The 18556-nt window shown below is 47.5% G+C and overlaps 2 protein-coding genes across 6 annotated transcripts in view; one reads left to right on the top strand and one right to left on the bottom strand.

Moving 5' to 3' along the window:
- Positions 1 to 54: 54 nt before the first annotated feature.
- On the bottom strand, positions 55 to 11130 carry Rer1 (retention in endoplasmic reticulum sorting receptor 1). The gene is made up of 7 exons (XM_027398503.2): positions 10991 to 11130; positions 7577 to 7664; positions 6134 to 6238; positions 4174 to 4273; positions 2621 to 2699; positions 1222 to 1357; positions 55 to 708 (listed from the first exon to the last, which is right to left on the bottom strand). Exons 2-7 carry the CDS (start codon positions 7655 to 7657, stop codon positions 619 to 621), a joined length of 591 nt encoding a protein of 196 aa, XP_027254304.1. The 5' UTR covers positions 7658 to 7664; positions 10991 to 11130; the 3' UTR covers positions 55 to 618.
- A 106-nt stretch (positions 11131 to 11236) lies between these two features.
- The window catches only part of Morn1 (MORN repeat containing 1), a 63751-nt gene continuing 56431 nt past the window's right edge, over positions 11237 to 18556 (top strand). The window contains exons 1-6 of one of the 5 annotated variants that reach the window (XM_027398508.2): positions 11238 to 11482; positions 12181 to 12252; positions 14734 to 14832; positions 16303 to 16413; positions 16805 to 16895; positions 17562 to 17649. In XM_027398508.2, the coding sequence (XP_027254309.2) occupies positions 11245 to 11482; positions 12181 to 12252; positions 14734 to 14832; positions 16303 to 16413; positions 16805 to 16895; positions 17562 to 17649 (699 nt within the window). In that variant the 5' untranslated portion in view covers positions 11238 to 11244. Of the gene's footprint in view, positions 11483 to 12180; positions 12253 to 14733; positions 14833 to 16302; positions 16414 to 16804; positions 16896 to 17561; positions 17650 to 18556 lie in introns of all 5 variants that reach the window. The other 4 variants (XM_027398505.2, XM_027398504.2, XM_027398507.2 and 1 more) reach the window with 4 other exon arrangements.

Raw genomic sequence — 18556 nt, 5'->3', positions numbered from 1 at the left:
AATTAATCAAAAGAAAAATGTTACGTATCAAAGGAAAGTGTCAAAATAATCTCAAACAATTAAAATATAATATATATTTATAATTCCAGGCCCTCAAAAGCAATCATGGTAGTTAAGAACAAAGTTTTGAGTCATTATGATAGAGGCCAACTTGAAAAACATCTTCTAGTGAGATGAGATTCAGAAACTGGCATGAGAACCCCACAGAGCTATGTGACAGTCACCCTCAAAGTGTTACATTCTTTTTCACACATAGGAAGCAGGCTGGCATGTCCCTCTGGCACACAGGAGTGGCCTCAGCGTGGTCGGGAAGACAGGGCTGCACTCCCACCCTCCCTCCCGCTCTCTCGGGCTGCCACCCGCCTGGCCCCCAAGCCTATGGTTCACTGTAATTCTGTCCACTTCAAACACATCAACATCACTGAAAAAGAAATCAATGCAATTTGATTTAAATGCCAGTTTCTTCAAGAACCTGATATTTCAGATACAAATCATTGAGGCTCCTCTTAAAAAGAAAATTCAACTTCCTCATAATCAACTACTTTATGTGAAGAAAAAGGCATTGTTACAATGGCTCAAAACCGTTCTTGAATACGTGTGACAGATTCAGTCCAGCTTCTAACTAGCAAATGTCTTGCCCACGTCCTCCTTCCCTTTGTATCTCCTCTTTCCGTGTGTGAATGGTATGTACCGGTATTTAATCATGTGCTGGGAAAACAAACACACAAACAAACTTGAGTTACTTCAAAACAGTTTCCTGCTTAACCCTTCCCTAGACCTGAATAGCCAAAGGCACCCCCTCGTCTGTTTCTGCCTATCACAATTGAAGTCAAGAGGCCAACAGTGTGCTCCACAGGTTCTGATCCACTAGAGGCCTGCCTGAAGTCCCAACTGGAAAGCATTTCATGAGCCTCTGTTTACAAAGAACTAGGGAAAGCACAGGAAGGTGCAGCTACACCACCAATCTGAGGCCACCACAGGACCTTGAGCTCTGAGCTAAAAAGAGCCACTGAGGCACTGCAGGCCCAACCTGGGTGCCCAGGGCTTTCCTGCTCAGCTTCCAGCAACCTTCAAGGAAGGCCCACCTGTGCTCACAGAGGGCTTGTGGTCATCACACACAGGAGGCCATGCCCAGCACTAAGACCCAAGCATGCTTTCCCAGGGACACGGCAGTCATGGGCTGGCAGCTGTCACCTTGCACAGCAGTGCTGCTATCTTTACCTTTATTTGCCTCTTCATTGTGATACAGAAAAGCATGATGAAGTACATCACCAGGATCGGCCAGAACACTGGGACGTTAAAAGCCTCGAAGAAGGTACAGATCATAGCCACAAGAATGCCTTTCGTAGCTGCATGCCTTAAAGCAAAGGGAGAGATTAGAATGACCTGTAGGTCACACCAGGCACCTGTCAACCCTCTCTGGCCTCCACAGCCGCTCCTGCCTTAACCTGATCAGACATACCTACTAGAGATAATTCTGGAGTAGAGTAGTGTCACATGGTCTGTGTGTACTACACTGAACCACAACCAAGTCCTCTTAGCATAAAACATCCCAGCTAAAGCCAAATGCACCTCATGTTTGTGGCCTGGAACTGCCATCTGAAGCAATAACCTGGGCTCTGGGCCTGACAGTGGGAGTCTGAGTACAACACAGTGTCCTCCCACCCTGGCACACAGCCCTGCCACGGTCATCACACCTGTAGCCAGGCTCTAACCCTGAAACCCCCACAAGCTCTTCTTTCCCACAGAACAACATTAGGTTCCTTGGGGGCTTCTTGCCCACCTTCTGCTTCCTCGCCCAGATCACATCCCACACATCGCTCCATGCACAGCACCTGAGCTGCAGAGTCAAAACACTCAAAGAACTCAGTTTGCTCATTCAGTTTACTGAACCAATAAAGACTTTGGCTCCTTTTGTGCTCCAGGGGCAGATGGCTCAAAAGACAGGCCAGGAGGCCACAGCTTTGACCTTTTGATAGAAGGTCATACAAGGAGCTACACTATACCTACTCATATGTGTGCCCATCACTCTCTTCCTGGTCTCTCAGCACTTCCAGGATGTCTGCTCTGTGAGAGGCCTAACCTTCCCAGGGTGGCCTTGAATCAACAGCAGTGCCTACAGGACCCTTCATTCTGGAACCATCTACTAACTTCATCTACTAACTCTCGACAAAGAAAAACACTGTCAAGTGGTGGTCTCCCCCAGAAAAGTCCTGTGACCCACCCCATACCCAAGGTAGCCAGTACCTTTTAGATTAATGCACACCACACTCAAACAGAGCACAACAAAATTCTCATTTTGTTAAAAACCAATAACTAAGGACAAAAACTGGTCTATTTTCATAGCCCAAGTATCTTTCACAAAAGCCTTGAAGAAATAAAGCATGACTGCTCAGGAGAAATGACTTCCACGTGTAGACAAGAGGGGAAGCAGTGGGCAACAATGCCGGACTTCCTTCACAATACCTAACCCTGACCATTACATGACCATTACACAATCTAAGTGTGCCAAAATGTCACTCCACACGCACCATATATGGACAATTACTGTGTGTTTGTAAAAATAAGACATATAGATAGATGTATTTTATTGTTCAATAGAAAAAAAAAAGTCACTCACCAAAATTTGAATTCTGGAAGCCTTCGAATGAAGGGCCGAAACTCCTCATTCTGTTTGGTTGGTAATGAAGGGCCATCATCTGAAAGTTAGAGCATCAGCTAGAGATGAAGCGTCTGCCTCTTACCTTTGGGCTTCTGTCCCCACTTACAAGTCTTCCCTAAATGCTTCTAAACTACTGTGCCTCACACATGGCATGAACAAATTTCATTCAACCAGAGATAAAGTGTGGGTGACTCTCAGTGAGACTTGATTTATAAGATTTGTGCACTTTTTAAACGCATAAAAAAAAATTCAACTTCACACAGACTTTTCATTTATTGTACTATATACAGTTATATAAATTAAGACAAACTGACATTTACATAAAACAAGTCGTGAAGAGAGAATATAGGCCATATAGTGGTACGTGCCTCTGATGCTAGCACTCAAGAGGCAGAAACACGGTGAGCTCAAGTCCAGCATGGAGTACACAGAAACCCATTATCACAATAAAAAGAGAAGTGTCACTGAGATGGCTCAGCAGATAAAAGACACTTGGCTGCTAAGCCAACAATCCCTGGAACCCACACAGTAGGAGTGAACCAAATCCTGCAAGTCCTCTGACTTCCACATGTGACATACACATTTAAAAAAACAAACAAAAAACCAAGTGGTGATGGTGCACACCTTTAATCCCAGTACTCAGGAGGCAGAGGTAAGCGCATCTCTGAATTTGAAGCCAGCCTGGTCTACAGAGCAAGTTCCAGGACAGCCAGGGCTACACAGAGAAACCCTGTCTCTAAAAAACAAAAAATGAAAAAAGAAAAAAAAAAAAATGCAGGCAAGACTGTCCTTGTCCACAAAACCTATGGAGGAGAGCCTATGCACCAGGACTACCAAGTGCAAGGCATCTTCTCATCTATCCTATTTACAGACGAAGAATCTAAAGGAAATGCTCCTGGTTATCAAGTCTCGCTAAATGGTGACCGGCTTCTAATTATCCAATCTGAAATCAGCATGTCCCTGCAAAGGCACTGTTCACTATCTGTCAGCCACAATCCAAAGCTGGCCTCACTTGGGGATAACATAAGCCCATAAGTATGGTACAAAAACACACCAAGAACATTTCAACTCAGAAACCAGGGAGCAACCAATACCCTCAGCCTGTACTAGCTCCTGGCAACCAGGGTCCTGCTGATCTGTGCTCCATTTCTGCTGTACACTGCTTCTCTATTTTTCTGATCACACCAGAAGGCAGGAATCAGAGGAGCAGACCCCTGCCCTGCCCTGCCCTGCTCATGTGTGCTATGCGTGCAGTATGACTTTGGATGTGCTATTTAATCCTAGTGCCTCAGTTTCTCCCTAAGCAAAATGGAGATAAAGAGTGAACCTTTTCAGAGCTGCACAGGGCTTAATGAGTAATCTTATAAACAAATTCATCCTGATCCAGACATCACAAGCACATATAAATACTGCAAGCCCAGGTCCAAATGTTCCCAAACCCATGGACTGTCCCAAAAAGAATGCAGAGGCACAGAGCAGCCTGGACAGCACCCCAACAGCCCCCACTGTACCTGAGTCTTCCATCAAGGAAGGGTCCACTTTGGGAGAAAGGAACGCTATGAAAAGGTTTAGGTGGTAAATTCCCAAGGCATAGGTCACAATGTACCAACCCTGGAAGAGAAGGAAAGCCATCATGAATGAGCAACCCAGCCACTGCCAGCTGGAACCAGGTCACTGAGCCCAGACCCATGAAGTTCTGTTACACTATGAACATGGTTTACTCAAGGTGAACTGACATGAATGTTCCACAGTGACCATTTACCTCAACTTACCTTGTGGGTTTCACATGACTGGCAACCTATGGCCCAGATAACAAACTTCAAGGGTCCAGCTAAATGTGCATGAAAACAGCTACAGTTCTGACCAAGACCAGCTACAGCAGAAAAGAAAGTTTTCCTCAACAGACACACTGCCCTGTCCCATAGGGCTAATGTGAGCTGGCGCCTGGGTGACATTCAGGTGTATTCCTGGCCTCAAAACCTGCTGTGAGCAAACAGGTTCACCAGCTATTACTATACACAAGACAGCAGGCAATCCTCTGTAGACAGCCTCAAAACACTTCACTTGGCATGTCAGCTTCCTCACATAAGAGAAAAACCTAGAACTGGACCCAGGGAATCAAGAGAAAAGTGCACATGTGCATTCTTTCCTTCCTTCCTTTCTTTTTTTGGTTCAAGACGGGGGTTTCTCTGTGTAGCCCTGGCTGTCCTGGAACTCACTCTGTAGACCAGGCTGACCTCAAACTCAGAGACCCACCTACCTCTGCCTCCAGTGCTGAAATTAAAGACTTGAACCACACACCAGGTGAGAAATCAAGAGTAAAGTTTTCAAGACCTACTTTGCAGAGAAGACAAAGAACTGGGGACCCCTGCAGTCCTACATTAGCACACTAAAGCTGATTTCCAGAACTGAATCATACACCTTAAAAGCCTGTACTTTCATACAAACCAAAGGAAACTCTTCTGCCTAAAACACTTTTAAGTCAGACAACTAGAAACTAGATGTGAGTCAATTTTATGCTTATATGCTATCATGTTGCAAAGCCAAGCTTTGTTTGAGGAATGCCAGGTCAGGCACAAATCTGATTCAGAACAGAGCACAACCAACCTGTGTGTCATGCCCCACCCCCACCCCAAGGCTGCCAGTCCAGTCTTTCCACTAGTGAATCGACCAAGTTCCAATGAACAGAAACTCAACGCTAACTTCAGATATGCAGGTCAGATCAAGGCCTTTTAGAATCAACCAGAGGGTTAGCCTACCACCACCATTCATGCTAAACCAACACTGTGTCTACTCAGGAATACATTCAATAGGAAAACAATCAAGGACAAGTTTCTACATTTACTTTAAGATTTCGTACAGTAGTGAATGCATCAATGAACCCAGTAAACAAGTGTGTTGCCTCGTGTCCTCATGTCCTCCTAAACACTGGATGGACAGACGGATGAATAGAAGGAAGGAGCTTTAAATGAGGAAATAACTTTCCACAACTGCAGAGGAGAAAATACTCAAGAAGAGGCCTCTAAGCTGCCTTCCTCTAGACTTACAGACACTGAAAATCCTCCAACCCAGGTCTGCAAGGAATTCTTGGAAACCAAGTGTTTGACTAACTAGGAAGCAATAAAAAGTCTGAGCAGAAGCCACCTGTTCCAGGAATCCACAGCCAGCCTGCAGACCTGCAGAACAACCTAATACCTAAGCTGCCCTGTCTATTACCCTCTTAATGTTTCTTTAGCTGCACAGAAGTAGCTCAGACACAACTAAATCCATGTGAGTGCCAAAGGTCACTCATGGCACCCTGAGTTTGTAACACTCCATTCAAGAATGCAGAGATTGCACTGAAGCTTTTCTTACATTTCCCACCAACCTAAAAGTAATTATTACAGACCACACCCTTTAATACACATCCAGTCAACACCCCAACCAACAGCATATTTAGACAATGTGAAAACTGTTGAGACCATACTTAACCTGTAATAGGTAAACTCTAATCATGTAGACAAAACTCAGGCCCAGTGTCACGACCCACCGGACAGCTGTGTATGGGGTAGACTTGTCCAGCCAGGACTGATAAATCTGGAAGACAAGAATTAAAGGCATTAGCCCACAACTCACACTGTACTACAAAGTACACTTTCTGGTACACATAAAACAGCAAAGGGTTATGTAATATACACCAGCATGAAGCACTGACTACCATTAATCCAAGATTTATCTGTAATAGTTCCTGAAACAGATCCAATTCTTAAGGAAAAACATTCTAAAATAATCAAGCATTAAAAAAAAAAAAAAAAAAAAAACCCTGTGCTACAGCATTAGCCCAGAAATGTTATTACAGAGAAGACCAACTTCACCCCAAAAGAGGACTTGAGCTGCAAAGGAAAAAAGCATACATCTTAAATTCACCATCCCATACTATAAGACTCATGGCTCAAATCCTACTCCAAAAGCTACTTTCCCAAGGGGTCTGTCCCTGCCCCAGATGTGCTTTCCCAAGACTCCAGGACCTTGCACTTGCCCAGCAGGCCTGTACTGGTCCTGTCTGCCCCACTGGTAAGCGGTTGGTCACAGCTTGACTGCTGGCAGCCAGAGCGTGTGTGTAGACATACCAAAGCAGCTACAGCCATTACTAAGGAAACTCTTGGTTTTTCTATAAACACACACTTCCTGTACACAAAGATATGTTTTACAATTTAATTTTGAAATACAACTTTAAAATTTAATTCTAGCATTTTAAACTATATATCTTAGTCCTGGCCATCCTGGAACTTACTTTGTAGAACAGGATGACCTTGAATTCAGAGATCCGCTTGCCTCTGCCTCCTGAATGCTGGGATTAAAGGCGTGTGTACCACCACCCGGCAAAAGTTTGATGTTTTTAATTGAGCCACATCAGCTTACTGACTCACACTTTCAGACATAGTGAGTGTAAGGAAGACTCAAACACAGCCATACATAGTGACCTACATCTACCTGAGCCAACACAAAAGGCTCACACATGCAGGAAACAACACCCAACAGGCACATGAAGGCCAAGAAAAGGTGAGGTGTACCAGGACGGGTGAATACAAGTGGCAGATTAAAAAAAATGGGGTGGGAAGAGCAGGTGAAAGACCATCACTATCTGCACTGATGAGAGATAAAGATTTCAGTATTTTTAAAGGTCATTAAAAAAGAAGAAGCAAAACAAAAATAGATGGGGTCCCCACTGTCCAGACCTCTCTACCTGACCTTTTTTTGAAACGTGTATGCAGGCACTCATGGTGAAGAGCCAAAACCTGAAAGTTTCCACCTAGGACAAGCTGTAGCTTAGCTTCTCTTTGTGAAACAGCAAACTCACCCTTCAGGAGGATTTATCAGGAGTCACAGTTTCTCTTCCAAATATTTCTATTAATGATCTACAAATCCACTCACCTGTCCAAGCCGTGTGAAAAATCTGTACACCACTGAGGGCTTCCCATGGACAGAGTCTCCAACACGGTCCCCTTCAGACATTCTGTAACTGAGATAAATACAAGACACTTTAAAAATAAAAAGTATTTGGGGTTGTCAAAGTGTTCCCCTCTACTGACCAGTCTGTCAAGACTTGACATTTCATCCAAAGCATTTCTTTGGGTCTTCACCAAACATCCTGTCTTCCCCATGTTCTGCTCTGGATCTATACTCCCAGAGCCAGGTCCTCTCCCTATCAACAAGGCTAGCAGGCAGCCCATCTATCCTTGCCCCTGTGTCTTATCTGGCAACTAAAGGTAACCCTATCTGCTCCTAGCCATTTCAACATGCTGCTGGGACCCCAGGCAGAATTCACCACAGAACCTAGACAGCTGAGCAGATCATCACTACCCTCAATTTCACAGAGGACAAATCTCCAGCAGACCAAAGCCAGGCAGCAGCTCAGGCCCAGCCTGACACCCAGCTCTTCAGATATGGACTCAGGGAAGCTGCTAAGTGATAGGGCCTTCGTCATCTATCCTACTCGAAAGGTGTGAAGGAAAAATCGTACGGTCCTGGTCCTCTCAAATCTGTGCATAAAACCTGTTCCAGTTTCTTCTGCTACAAAGACTGAAGTGAAGAAACAAACTGTGATTCAAGTATGACTTAAATCTACCTGTGGTGAGCAGCTGAGAGGCCTTCAGCAGACTCTCTGGCTGCTACAATCAGCCTCAGGTTCATCATGTGTAAAATGATGCTCTCCTTATTAAAAACTAGACATACAGGCAGACTTCAGTCTGCAGCAAGTCTTGAGCTTGGTCTCAGCTCCCAAAGTCGGCAAGATCAGGCTCACAGTAGGGCAACAGGACTGCAAGTCCAGCACTTCCAGCCTATCCTCTACCTGAACACTGGAGAAATCCTTAGGAAGAAAGATGTCAGTGGCCTCATAAATCTTAAGTCTTCTCCAAAGCCACACAGGCCAGACTCAAGTCTGCATGAAGAGCTGTGAATGTGCCTCCATTTCCTGGATCCACTGAGCACAGTACTTGGAGCTGTCCAAGAGACTGAGAATGCCCTTTGATCTCTGGTATGTTGCATAAACTAAACGTACACAATTTAACTGAAAAACCTAGCTATGGCTTTCCTTTCTGGGGGCACATTTTTAAACTTTATGAGGGATTCCACATTTAATAGAGGCCACATTAGAATGTACTACCTAGAGTGGCTATGGCCATCCCCCTTAGGCTAAAACCCAGCCTACAGAAGGCTGTCTTAGGCATATTCTTCACCCTCTGGTACACGCAAATGTTCCCTTACTTTACAGTGTTTACCACTAAAACACATTTGCTTAAACTGAGACAAGAGTAATATTGAAAAGAAAATGCTAGGCCTGGTGCTGCACAACTTTAATTCCAGTACTCAGGAGGCAGAGAGGCAGGTAAGTTTGAGGTCCACCTGGTCTACATAGTTCCAGACCAGCTTATCTATATAATGAGACCATTTCAAAGAAAAGACAAGACAGAGCTATTCCTTTAAAGTATGTACTCTAAGCTGAGCTGACAGCTTAAAGCTATGTCAGATGATACTAGGAAACTTACCAAAAACACATTAGTCAAGTTTTGATTAATAAAACAAACATTGATCTACATCTTGATTAAACTCACTGCCAATAACAATCTGTGAGAGGCAGCATCCAAGATTAAGAATGTGACCTTTGGAGTCCCACTGTGTGCTTCAGATCCAACACTGCACTTCCGAGTGGTGTGATCTGGGAAGGCTAATGAAGAATGCCTGGGGCTCAGATCTGGAAAATGGGATGAGATCCTCACTGCCTTCCTCGAAGGGTTCTTAAGAGGATGGATCTAATGGCAGCCTGTGTCAAAGCTTCAGAGACCTGCTCCAAAAAGTATCAGCCCCTCGACAAGTCAGACTTGTTCTGGATTAGGGAGGCCCTTGTACCAGCTGTTCTAGTTGCAGTCCTCTTCTAGTCACTCAAACAGAAGGTCAGAGAGGCCCTTCAAGCTGTCCAAACTGACCGCCAGTTCCCTGTCACATCACTGTTTCTATTTCCTTTAACAACTGTTTCCCAAGCTGGGCAGTGGTGGCGCTCACCTTTAATCCCAGCACTTTGGGAGGCAGAGGCAGGTGGATCTCTGAATTCAAGGCCAGCCTGGTCTACAGAGCCAGTTCTTGGACAGCCTCCAAAGCTACAGAGAAACCCAGTCTCAAAAAACCAAAACCAAAACAAAACAAACAACAATAAAAAACAACTGTTTTCCAATTCTTTTCTAGTAATCTCTCAACTTCCTACCATCAGAACGCAAGCTCCCTGAGGGAGCCTGTCTAGTTTTTGGATGGGCATCACAACCTGCAGCCCTTGTCAAATACTCACTAAAACTGCTCTATGTTCAGTCACAAAAAGGCAAGAAAAATTGTTCTAAGAAAGACCAGTACTACACACAGAACATTCTCCCAGCGCCTTGTTCTAGAGCCCATTATTTGGCTAGTTTCTGCACTCCACCACTCCAAAGTTAAGAATACTGCAGAGAGGGGAAAGCTCTCTGTATAGCATCAGGGAGTCACTGCCTCCTGACCAAGGCATAGCACCTGCATGCTCCAAGAGTTGTTCCCTCTTTGAACAGTCCTTCCATACCTGGCCTATGAGCTCTTCCCAGCCTGGGTCCCTCCCACCTTTGAGGATGATCATCTAGGATCTCCCTCAGGCCTTTTTCACTCTACCTCCCCTGCAGCCAATCCCCCAACCCACACAGCAGGACCCAAGGGATCACTGATGTTCTTTTGAGCACTTACTTATTCGGGAATTCCATAGTACTGTGAGTTGAAAACTCAACACACACACACACACACACACACACACACACACACACACACACACACGAAAGCAGTTCCAACTCGTCTCTATTCCTGAGAGTCAAGGGAGAAATGCCACTGGGTGTTCTTAGTGTGAACACTAAGCACTGATATCCTCACAAGGAAGACAACGTCGCCTTATTAGCACGATGCTGAAGGTACAGCCTAGAGAGCCGGGGGGGGGGGCGTCCTACTACCTTAATGTCACCCTATAATCTATAGTCATTTAAACAGCACCCCGTCAGGGTTAGTTTCTACACGTGTGCCCCGAAACCGAACACGGTGGTGGGGCAGCAAGAGGAGGCTTCACACATGCCCGCCCCGGGCTCCCCGAGCTGTGCGGGCGGCAGCACTCGCCAGATCCCTCGCGGACCCCTCCCGGAGATGGGCCGGCCCTGTGGCCACCCCTCGCCAGGCTCACAGGCACTGCCCGGCCCCGCCCGCCCGCCCGCGGCCTTGACAGTCCCGGGGAAGGCGGTGATGCGCCGCCCGGCCAAGTTCGCGCCACCAGCCCACCCCCAGCACCTCGCAGCTCCGCTGCAGCCGAGCCGCGGTCTCCCTCACGGCTGCGGGCGGAGGATGGCGGGCAGGGCGGCCGCCAGAGCTCGGCTCGGGATCCGGGAGGCTGCACAGGCACTTCCGTCCCGTCCTGCGGCGCCGCCTCCAGCCGCCAAGATGGCCGCGGGGCGGGGCCCAAGCTCCAACCATTTCCGCTTCCTGTGTGGTCGCCGAGGCCGTTGGCGGGAGTGCTTCCCGGCGGAAGGACAGGGCTGGCGGAAATGCACCGGGCCGCGCAGGCGCCTTGGTGTCCCCAGGCTCCCGGACCGGAAGCCGCCGCTTCTGATGTTTCGGTCGCCAAGACACAGCCTGGCCACGCCCCGTGGCAACCGGAAGCCAATAGCCAGCGGCTTTGTGGTTGCTCGGAAACCCTTGGCGGTAAGATGGCGGCGGCTGGCGGTCGGACCGTGGCTTCGCCCCAGCCGCCGCGGAGCTCACAGAGACGGCCGCCGCGAGACGGTACGAGCTGCGTATCCCCTCTGGATGAAGCCCGCTGTCCAGACGGGCCCCGATCGCGTGCGTTAGGAGGGGCGGGTAGAGCCGAGGTCAGGCTGGGCGGGGTGAACGCGCACGGCCTGGGAACGCGGGTCCGCCCGATGCAGTCCGATGGACACATTGTCCTAAAAACGGGAGAAACGGGGTCCCCGCCCCAGGCTGTGACTTGCAGGTGAGAACGCAGTGGGCTTGTCTGTCCATCCAGGGACGGAGAGGTGGGAGTTGGGCGTGGTGTCTCAGAGCTGAATGATGCAGATGAGGCTAGCCAGGGGTCCCTAGGGGAACGTGAGGATTTTTGTTCCGTGGGGACAAGAGGACGGTGGAGGTCTGAGCTCCTCTCCGTATCTTCACCAAGGCTTCTCCGTCCTCACCACCGCCTAAGGCCGGCAATCAGTTTTTGTCCTAGCCCTCGTCTCGCCCGCCCTACCTTATCCTTGGCGCACGTCCATGTAGCAGAACCCAAGGAAAAGGGGGCCGGGACCAACACTAAGCAGAAACTGAGCCCCATACATCTTGAGCAATTAGTTAAGGTGACGCATGCTGTCATGTTGAAAGGGTTGAGAGACTAGAAATGACCTGCGGACCGCTGCAGACCTCGAGCTGCCCCGTCTCTGTCTGTTGATGCCACACGGTCACCCTGTTCATCTTCTTTCCACATACAGGCTATGGCGTATATGTATACCCAAATTCTTTCTTCCGTTATGAAGGAGAATGGAAGGGAGGAAAGAAACATGGTAAGAAGCTCCTGGTCATTCCAGAAGCCATAGCCTTGCAACTCAAAGCCAGTTTTCTGAGAAGCTTGGGCAGACAGGCGGTGGTCTTGCACCAAGCATGGGACAATACTGTGCCTGCACACTGGTACCACTTTGCCCCAGTCATGAAGGAATCAGTGTAAGACAAGTTCCTGTATGCTTAGAGCTTATTATATGCTGGTGGGTGATGGAACTGTTGGTGACAGGAATAGAGTAGGGCGATGGATGTAAGTCCCTCTGTGTGTGTTTGTGTGCGTGTGTGTGTCACACACCATCCTGGCAAGCTGTGTGCTTGTTATTGGACATCCAGGCTCCTAATCTTCAGCCTGAGTTTCTCTGTATTCCAAAAGAAATTAAGAAACAAAATTGGTAAACAAGGGAGAGAAAAATCAATCCCTGTTCTTTCCATCGTGTCTGTGGCAGCATTACAGTTTATAGAAAACCACCAGACAAGAGCCAGACGATATGTAGATTTTGCTATGAGACATTGAATCTCTTGGTTCCCGAGGAAAGCAATTGTGTACTCATCAGGCTGCCTCCTATTATCTTCTTTAGCATGGATGGTCTATTATATGTTCCCAAGTTAGAGTTACATACAGGCAAGGCATTATGGTTTGTTTCCAATCATAAAAAATGGCAAGATAGTAGTGGTGTGTGCCTTTAAGCCCTGCACTCAGGAGACAGAGACAGAGGCAGGTGTATCTGTGAGTTCCTGGCCAGCCTGATCTAAAGAGCTAGTACCAAGACAGCCAGAGCTACACAAAGAAACCCTATTTCAAAAATCAAACCAAAAAAAAAAAAAAAGGAAAGAAGAAAGGAAAAATAGCCAGCCGTTGGCCTTGTCTACAGAGCAATTTACAGGACAGCCAGGACTACACAGAAAAAAGGAGAAGAAATGACCATATTTTTTTTTTTTAAGATTTTATTTATTTATCATGTATACAAACATTCTGCTTCCATGTATATCTGCACACCAGAAGAGGGCACCAGATCTCATAACGGATGGTTGTGAGCCACCATGTGGTTGCTGGGAATTAAACTCAGGACCTCTGGAAGAGCAGCCAGTGCTCTTAACCTCTGAGCCATCTCTCCAGCCCTGAAATGACCATATTTTAAGGAAACCTAAGCAATAGAGGAAAGAAGTTTAAAAAAAAAAAAAAATCCCCTGGAATGGTGCACACACATGCTGGGTCTAGACTTTCCAGTGTCTGCGCTTCCTGGATTTTTTTCAATTTGTTGATTCTGCCTACTTAATGCACTAGAGAGGTTTTCATATCTACTGGCTACCAAAATGGTCTTCTCCCTTTCTTTTCTTTTCTTTTTTATTGTTTTATTTTGTGTTTGTTTTTGTTTTGAGACACAATCTTGCTATATAGCTCAGGTTAGCCTTGAACCTGAAATCCTTTTGCTTTAGCCTCCCAAATGTACCACTGCGCCCAGACTCTACTAACACCTTCCTTTTTTGTTTTCTTGTGAACCCAGCACCTGTGTTAGGTAAGTGTTCTTCAGAGAGACTGTATCCTCAGCACCTTTTTTGTTTGGTTTGGTTTTGATTTTGATTTTTGATTTTTCAAAACAGGGTTTCTCTTTGTAGCCCTGGCTATACTGGAACTGGCTATGTAGACCAGGTTGGCCTCATACTCATAGAGATCTATCTACCTCTGCCTCCTGATTGCTGGGATTAAAGGTGTGAGCCACCACTGTCGGCACACAGATGTTTCTTATTTTTGCACTACTGTTCCTGTAAGCAGGCACTAAGACTCATATCCAAAACTTGAAGAACACCCACTTTTTAAAAAATATTTATTTATTTTTATTTTATGTGCATTGGTGTTTTCCTTGCATGTATATCTTTGTGAAAGTGCCAGATTCCCTGGAACTGGAGTTACAGACAGTTTTGACCTGTCATGTGGGTGCTAGGAATTGAACCCGGGTCCTCTGGAAGAACAGCCAGTGCTCTTAACCACTGAACCATCTCTCCAGCCTTAAGCACCCACTTTTAAGAAAGATGGCTCAGAAGTTAAGAGTGCTTACTGCTCTTGCAGAGGACCAGAGTTTGGTTCCTAGCACCTACATCTCAGTAGCTTGTAACAGCCCATATCTGGCTCCAGGAGACCTGACACCCACTTCCAGTCTCCATGGACGCACTCATGCATGGGCACACATGTATACGGTTCTCTCTCCTCAAGTGAATAGAGGCAGAGTCTCATCTGCACAGCTCATGCCTCTGTGGTCATTGCATCTGAGGAGCTGGCATGCAGGAATGTTTTGGTGGGTTGTTTTGTTTGTACAACTTTCCACTGTGTTGCCCAGGTTGGCTCAGACTCCTGAGTAGCTAGATTACAGATACGCACCACCATAGCAACTGAGGTTTTCACTCTGAAAAAAACAAGCCCAACCAGCATGGGTTGGTCGATGGTCACTCCCACTCACCAGCTGACTGCACATTGATTTCTCTTACAGGTCATGGGAAGCTATTGTTTAAAGATGGAAGTTATTATGAAGGTGAATTTGTGGATGGAGAAATCACTGGAGAAGGCTACCAATACTGGGCCTGGTCAGGTTAGCATTGGACATAGGTGGGCTATTGACTGTGTTCCCATAAACTCTTGCAGAGTTTATGGACACACAAAGTGCTGTGTGTAAACAGGGGACCTCAGGTTCCACAAATGAGAGAATGAATAACAGCATGCAGGCTGGGGCAAGGCAATGTGAAGCCCAGAACTTAGATGACCTCTATGCCCATGGAAGGCCTAGCCTAGTGAAGGGTGCCCTGGGGACTCTTAGTTGAGACTCTGCACTTACCTCTAAGACAACTTGGTCTTCACCTTAACACCTAGTTGGAATAAAGATTTATCATCCCAAAGTTACAGGTTTTTTGTTGTGTTTTTTTGTTTTGTTTTGGTTTTTTGTTTGTTTGTTTGTTTGTTTGGTTTTGGTTTTTCGAGACAGGGTTTCTCTGTGTAGTTTTAGAGCCTATCCTGGCACTCACTCTGGAGACCAGGCTGGCCTCAAACTCACAGAGATCCACCTGCCTCTGCCTCCTGAGTGCTGGGATTAAAGGCATGCGCCACCAACTCCTGACACTGTTTTGTTTTTCTGCATTAAAGATATTTTTGGCCAGACGTGATGACAAATGGCTTTCATCCCAGCACTCATATTTTAGTCATGCTTTATGTAACCTTGGATGGGCAAACTGCTCCATGGCTTGCACACCAGTGACCAGGGGTATTTCCTGGAGTTTTAGGCCTCACAGTAAGCAGATTGCTGGTGCTTAGGGGAGCATTTGTCTTGGGCTCAGCATTCAGTTGTTTGTCTAGTTTTTCCAAGATAAGATTTTTCTGTAGCTTTGGAACCTGTCCTGGAGCTCGCTCTGTAGACCAGGCTGGCCTGGAGCTCACTCTGTAGATCAGGCTGGCCTAGAGCTCACTCTGTAGACCAGGCTGTCCTGGAGCTCACTCTGTAGACCAGGCTGGTCTGGAGCTCACTCTGTAGACTGGGCTGGCCTCTTATTTAGTTGTTGTTAAAGATCTGAGAATGAAAGCTTATCCTTCACTGTGCTCCATCAGTGTCACAGGGAGGGTTTCCCAGGACAGACTGCCATCTTAGCCAGAACAGGAAACACTAGTCTATTGCACTGTTTCCTTCCTCACAGTCCACACCAAAGACTAAGATCAAGAGACAGACACCAGCCTGGTGTTGTAACACACACCCTTAATCACAACACTCAGAAGGCAAAGGCAGACTGTTATACACAGTCTGAAAAGGGCACCTCAAGCCAAGCGGTGGTGGTGCACACCTTTAATCCCAACACGTAGGAGGCAGAGGCAGGCAGATTTCTGAGTTTGAGGCCAGCCTGTTCGACAGATTGAGTTCCATGACAGCCAGGGCTACACAGAGAAACCCTGTCTCAAAAAACTTAAAAAAAAAAAAAAAAAAAGGAAAGAAAAGAAAATGGCATCTCCACTGCCATTGGTTTGGACACAGCAGAGAAAGAGAAACAGCCTGATTCTTCCCTCTCATCTATACCAGGAAACACCTACTCTGGACAGTTCGTTCTAGGAGAGCCTCAAGGACATGGCATCATGAAGTACAAAGCCGGAGGTTTCTATGAAGGGGAGCTCCTCCAGGGCCTGAGGGAAGGTCTGGTGTGCAGGGGCTTGGGGGCTTGTGTGTACTCAGGTGGCAGAACCACTAACATAGCCAGTCTGAATTTAGAGCTGGAGAGAGGCAGGGATTGGCACCCCCTTTTCTGCCCATAGCGCAGTTCAGCCAGTCAGAGCCTATGCACAGGAAGCAGCTGCTTACCATGTCCTGGGACATGTGTCGTACTTGCAGGTTAAAACATTTAATGATAATCATGGGTCCTCCAGGTGGCCTAAGGCCAGTCTTCCAGTTTCAGAGTGGATCATTCCTGGCCTCTAGAGGGCCTCCACCTTCCTGCCAGAACTGGGTGCAGGCAGAGCTCTAGGAGAAGGGTCATCCTGAGCAGGACGTGTGGAGTGAAGCTGGTACATTCTGCTTCCTGCACTAGGACAGGGGTTTCTGGAGGACCAGGACAGGCAGGTGTACCAGGGCTCCTTCCACGACAACAAGAGACATGGCCGTGGGCAGATGATCTTTAAGTGAGTATGGGTCTCAGAGGTATAAGCTAGTACTTGGTAACAGGAGTGGTCCCCATAACTCCTAGAATGCTGATGCCCTTAGGGGTCTGGGTAGGTCGATTCTGTAGAACTGGTACCCAGGCCTTAAATATATTCTGAGCCTTTGCTGTTTCTCTCTGTCTGTCTGTCTTTACGTATCTGTCTCTGTCTCTGCCTCTTCTGACACTTTTTGAATCCAGGACCTAGCACCTTTTATATGGGTGAGGACATTGGCCATCAGTGCCATTATCTTTTAGGCAGAGGTGTAGAGACCTTAAGCTTGTGTTCGGATTCCTGGGTGGATGATTGCCCCACACCTGCCCTTGAAACAGACAGAGTCACCTTTCCCATTTCTTTCTCTCTGTCATTTCCCACCTGAGTAGCAAAAGCCAAACACATCCTATACAAGGCCCAGCATGTTCTGGAAAGTGGGTCCTGCCATGGGGGAGAGGGGGTTCGTGCAGACATGTCCCCGCCTGTCACCAGCCCTCCCGAGCCAGCTCTGGCAAGGCAGGAGCTCACGGACCATCTGTTCAGGGCCTATTTTTGCCTTGGCCCCGGTGCACTTGCTGTGCCTGGTCAGAGGAGTCAGTCTGAGTCACTGCAACCACCTGGTTCCCAGCTGAGGGCCCTGTACTGTGCCCTCAGGAACGGTGACAAGTACGAAGGCGACTGGGTTCGAGACCAGCGTCAGGGACACGGGGTGCTGCACTGTGCTGATGGCTCCATATATGAGGTACTGCCCTTACGTCGTGGGGGAAAGGTGGGAGGCCATGAAAAGACTGGGGACTCTTGGTGTTTGCCCGTACTTCATCTGGCAGTGCCTGGGAGGTAACAGACTCACGTTCAATTCACCCATGAATCCCCGCACCCACCCTGGAGGCTGGCTTCTCTTGTGCTTGTTAAGCCCTCATGAGGAGCGAACCCTGTGCTATGCTGTAAGTCAGGCTGACAAGGAAGACTGAGGTCTGTGTACATGCTTGCTCTTGTCCCCATGGGAGACACTGTGGGTAGAGGATGTGACTACACTAGTGCTGTTGCTGAGAAATGTGAAGTTATTGGCCAGGAAAACTGGCATGCTACCAGGAGGGACACAAAAAAGAAACACGGATTACAGTGCAGGGAGGTCCTGAGACAGGGCTGGGCTGGCTCCACCATCCCTGAACTGATTGCACGCCAACTCCTAGCAGCAGGAAGCAGGAGCTCAAGGCCCCTGGAATCAGGGGCTTCTTGGCTACTCCAGTTGTTGCAGGTGAGGCCCTGGCAGGATCCAAGGCCGAAAGCCCAAGCGCTGTTGCTTGCTGTGATAGTGATATTGGGGGTTTCCAGCAGGAAGGAAGGACAGGTTTAGGCCTCCAGACTCCCCAGTGTCAGAGCTGCCTTAGCTGCTGGGTTTCTTGTTGCATCACAGTAACCAGCATGGCGTGATTCATATTTTTTCCAGATTTCTTAAATGGCAGTTAGAGTAACAACTAGAAGGAACCTAAACCTATACGAGATTGCCCCGACGCAGAACACTCAGAGTGGTCCTTGCTGACTCCTGTAGGCCTTTGGCCCCAGGGAACAAAACCCCTGCCACCACAGAGCCTGTGGTTCCCTCTGCTGATGGCTGGCATTGCGCCCAGTGACTAGGGAGAAATGTT

This window comes from Cricetulus griseus, chromosome 2, assembly GCF_003668045.3.
Source record: "Cricetulus griseus strain 17A/GY chromosome 2, alternate assembly CriGri-PICRH-1.0, whole genome shotgun sequence".
Taxonomy (NCBI): domain Eukaryota; kingdom Metazoa; phylum Chordata; class Mammalia; order Rodentia; family Cricetidae; genus Cricetulus; species Cricetulus griseus.
The sequence above is the reverse complement of the archived record's forward strand: the minus strand, read 5'-3'. Positions and strand labels throughout refer to the sequence as shown.

Coding starts and splice junctions, on each gene's coding strand:
- Rer1 (XM_027398503.2), bottom strand. CDS start 7,657: ATGTCTGAAGGGGACCGTGTTGGAGACTCTGTCCATGGGAAGCCCTCA. Junction 4,274..6,133: donor TTAGAGTTTACCTATTACAG/GTTAAGTATGGT, acceptor CTTCTCTTCCAG/GGTTGGTACATTGTGACCTA. Junction 1,358..2,620: donor CTTCCAGAATTCAAATTTTG/GTGAGTGACTTT, acceptor CTTTGCTTTAAG/GCATGCAGCTACGAAAGGCA.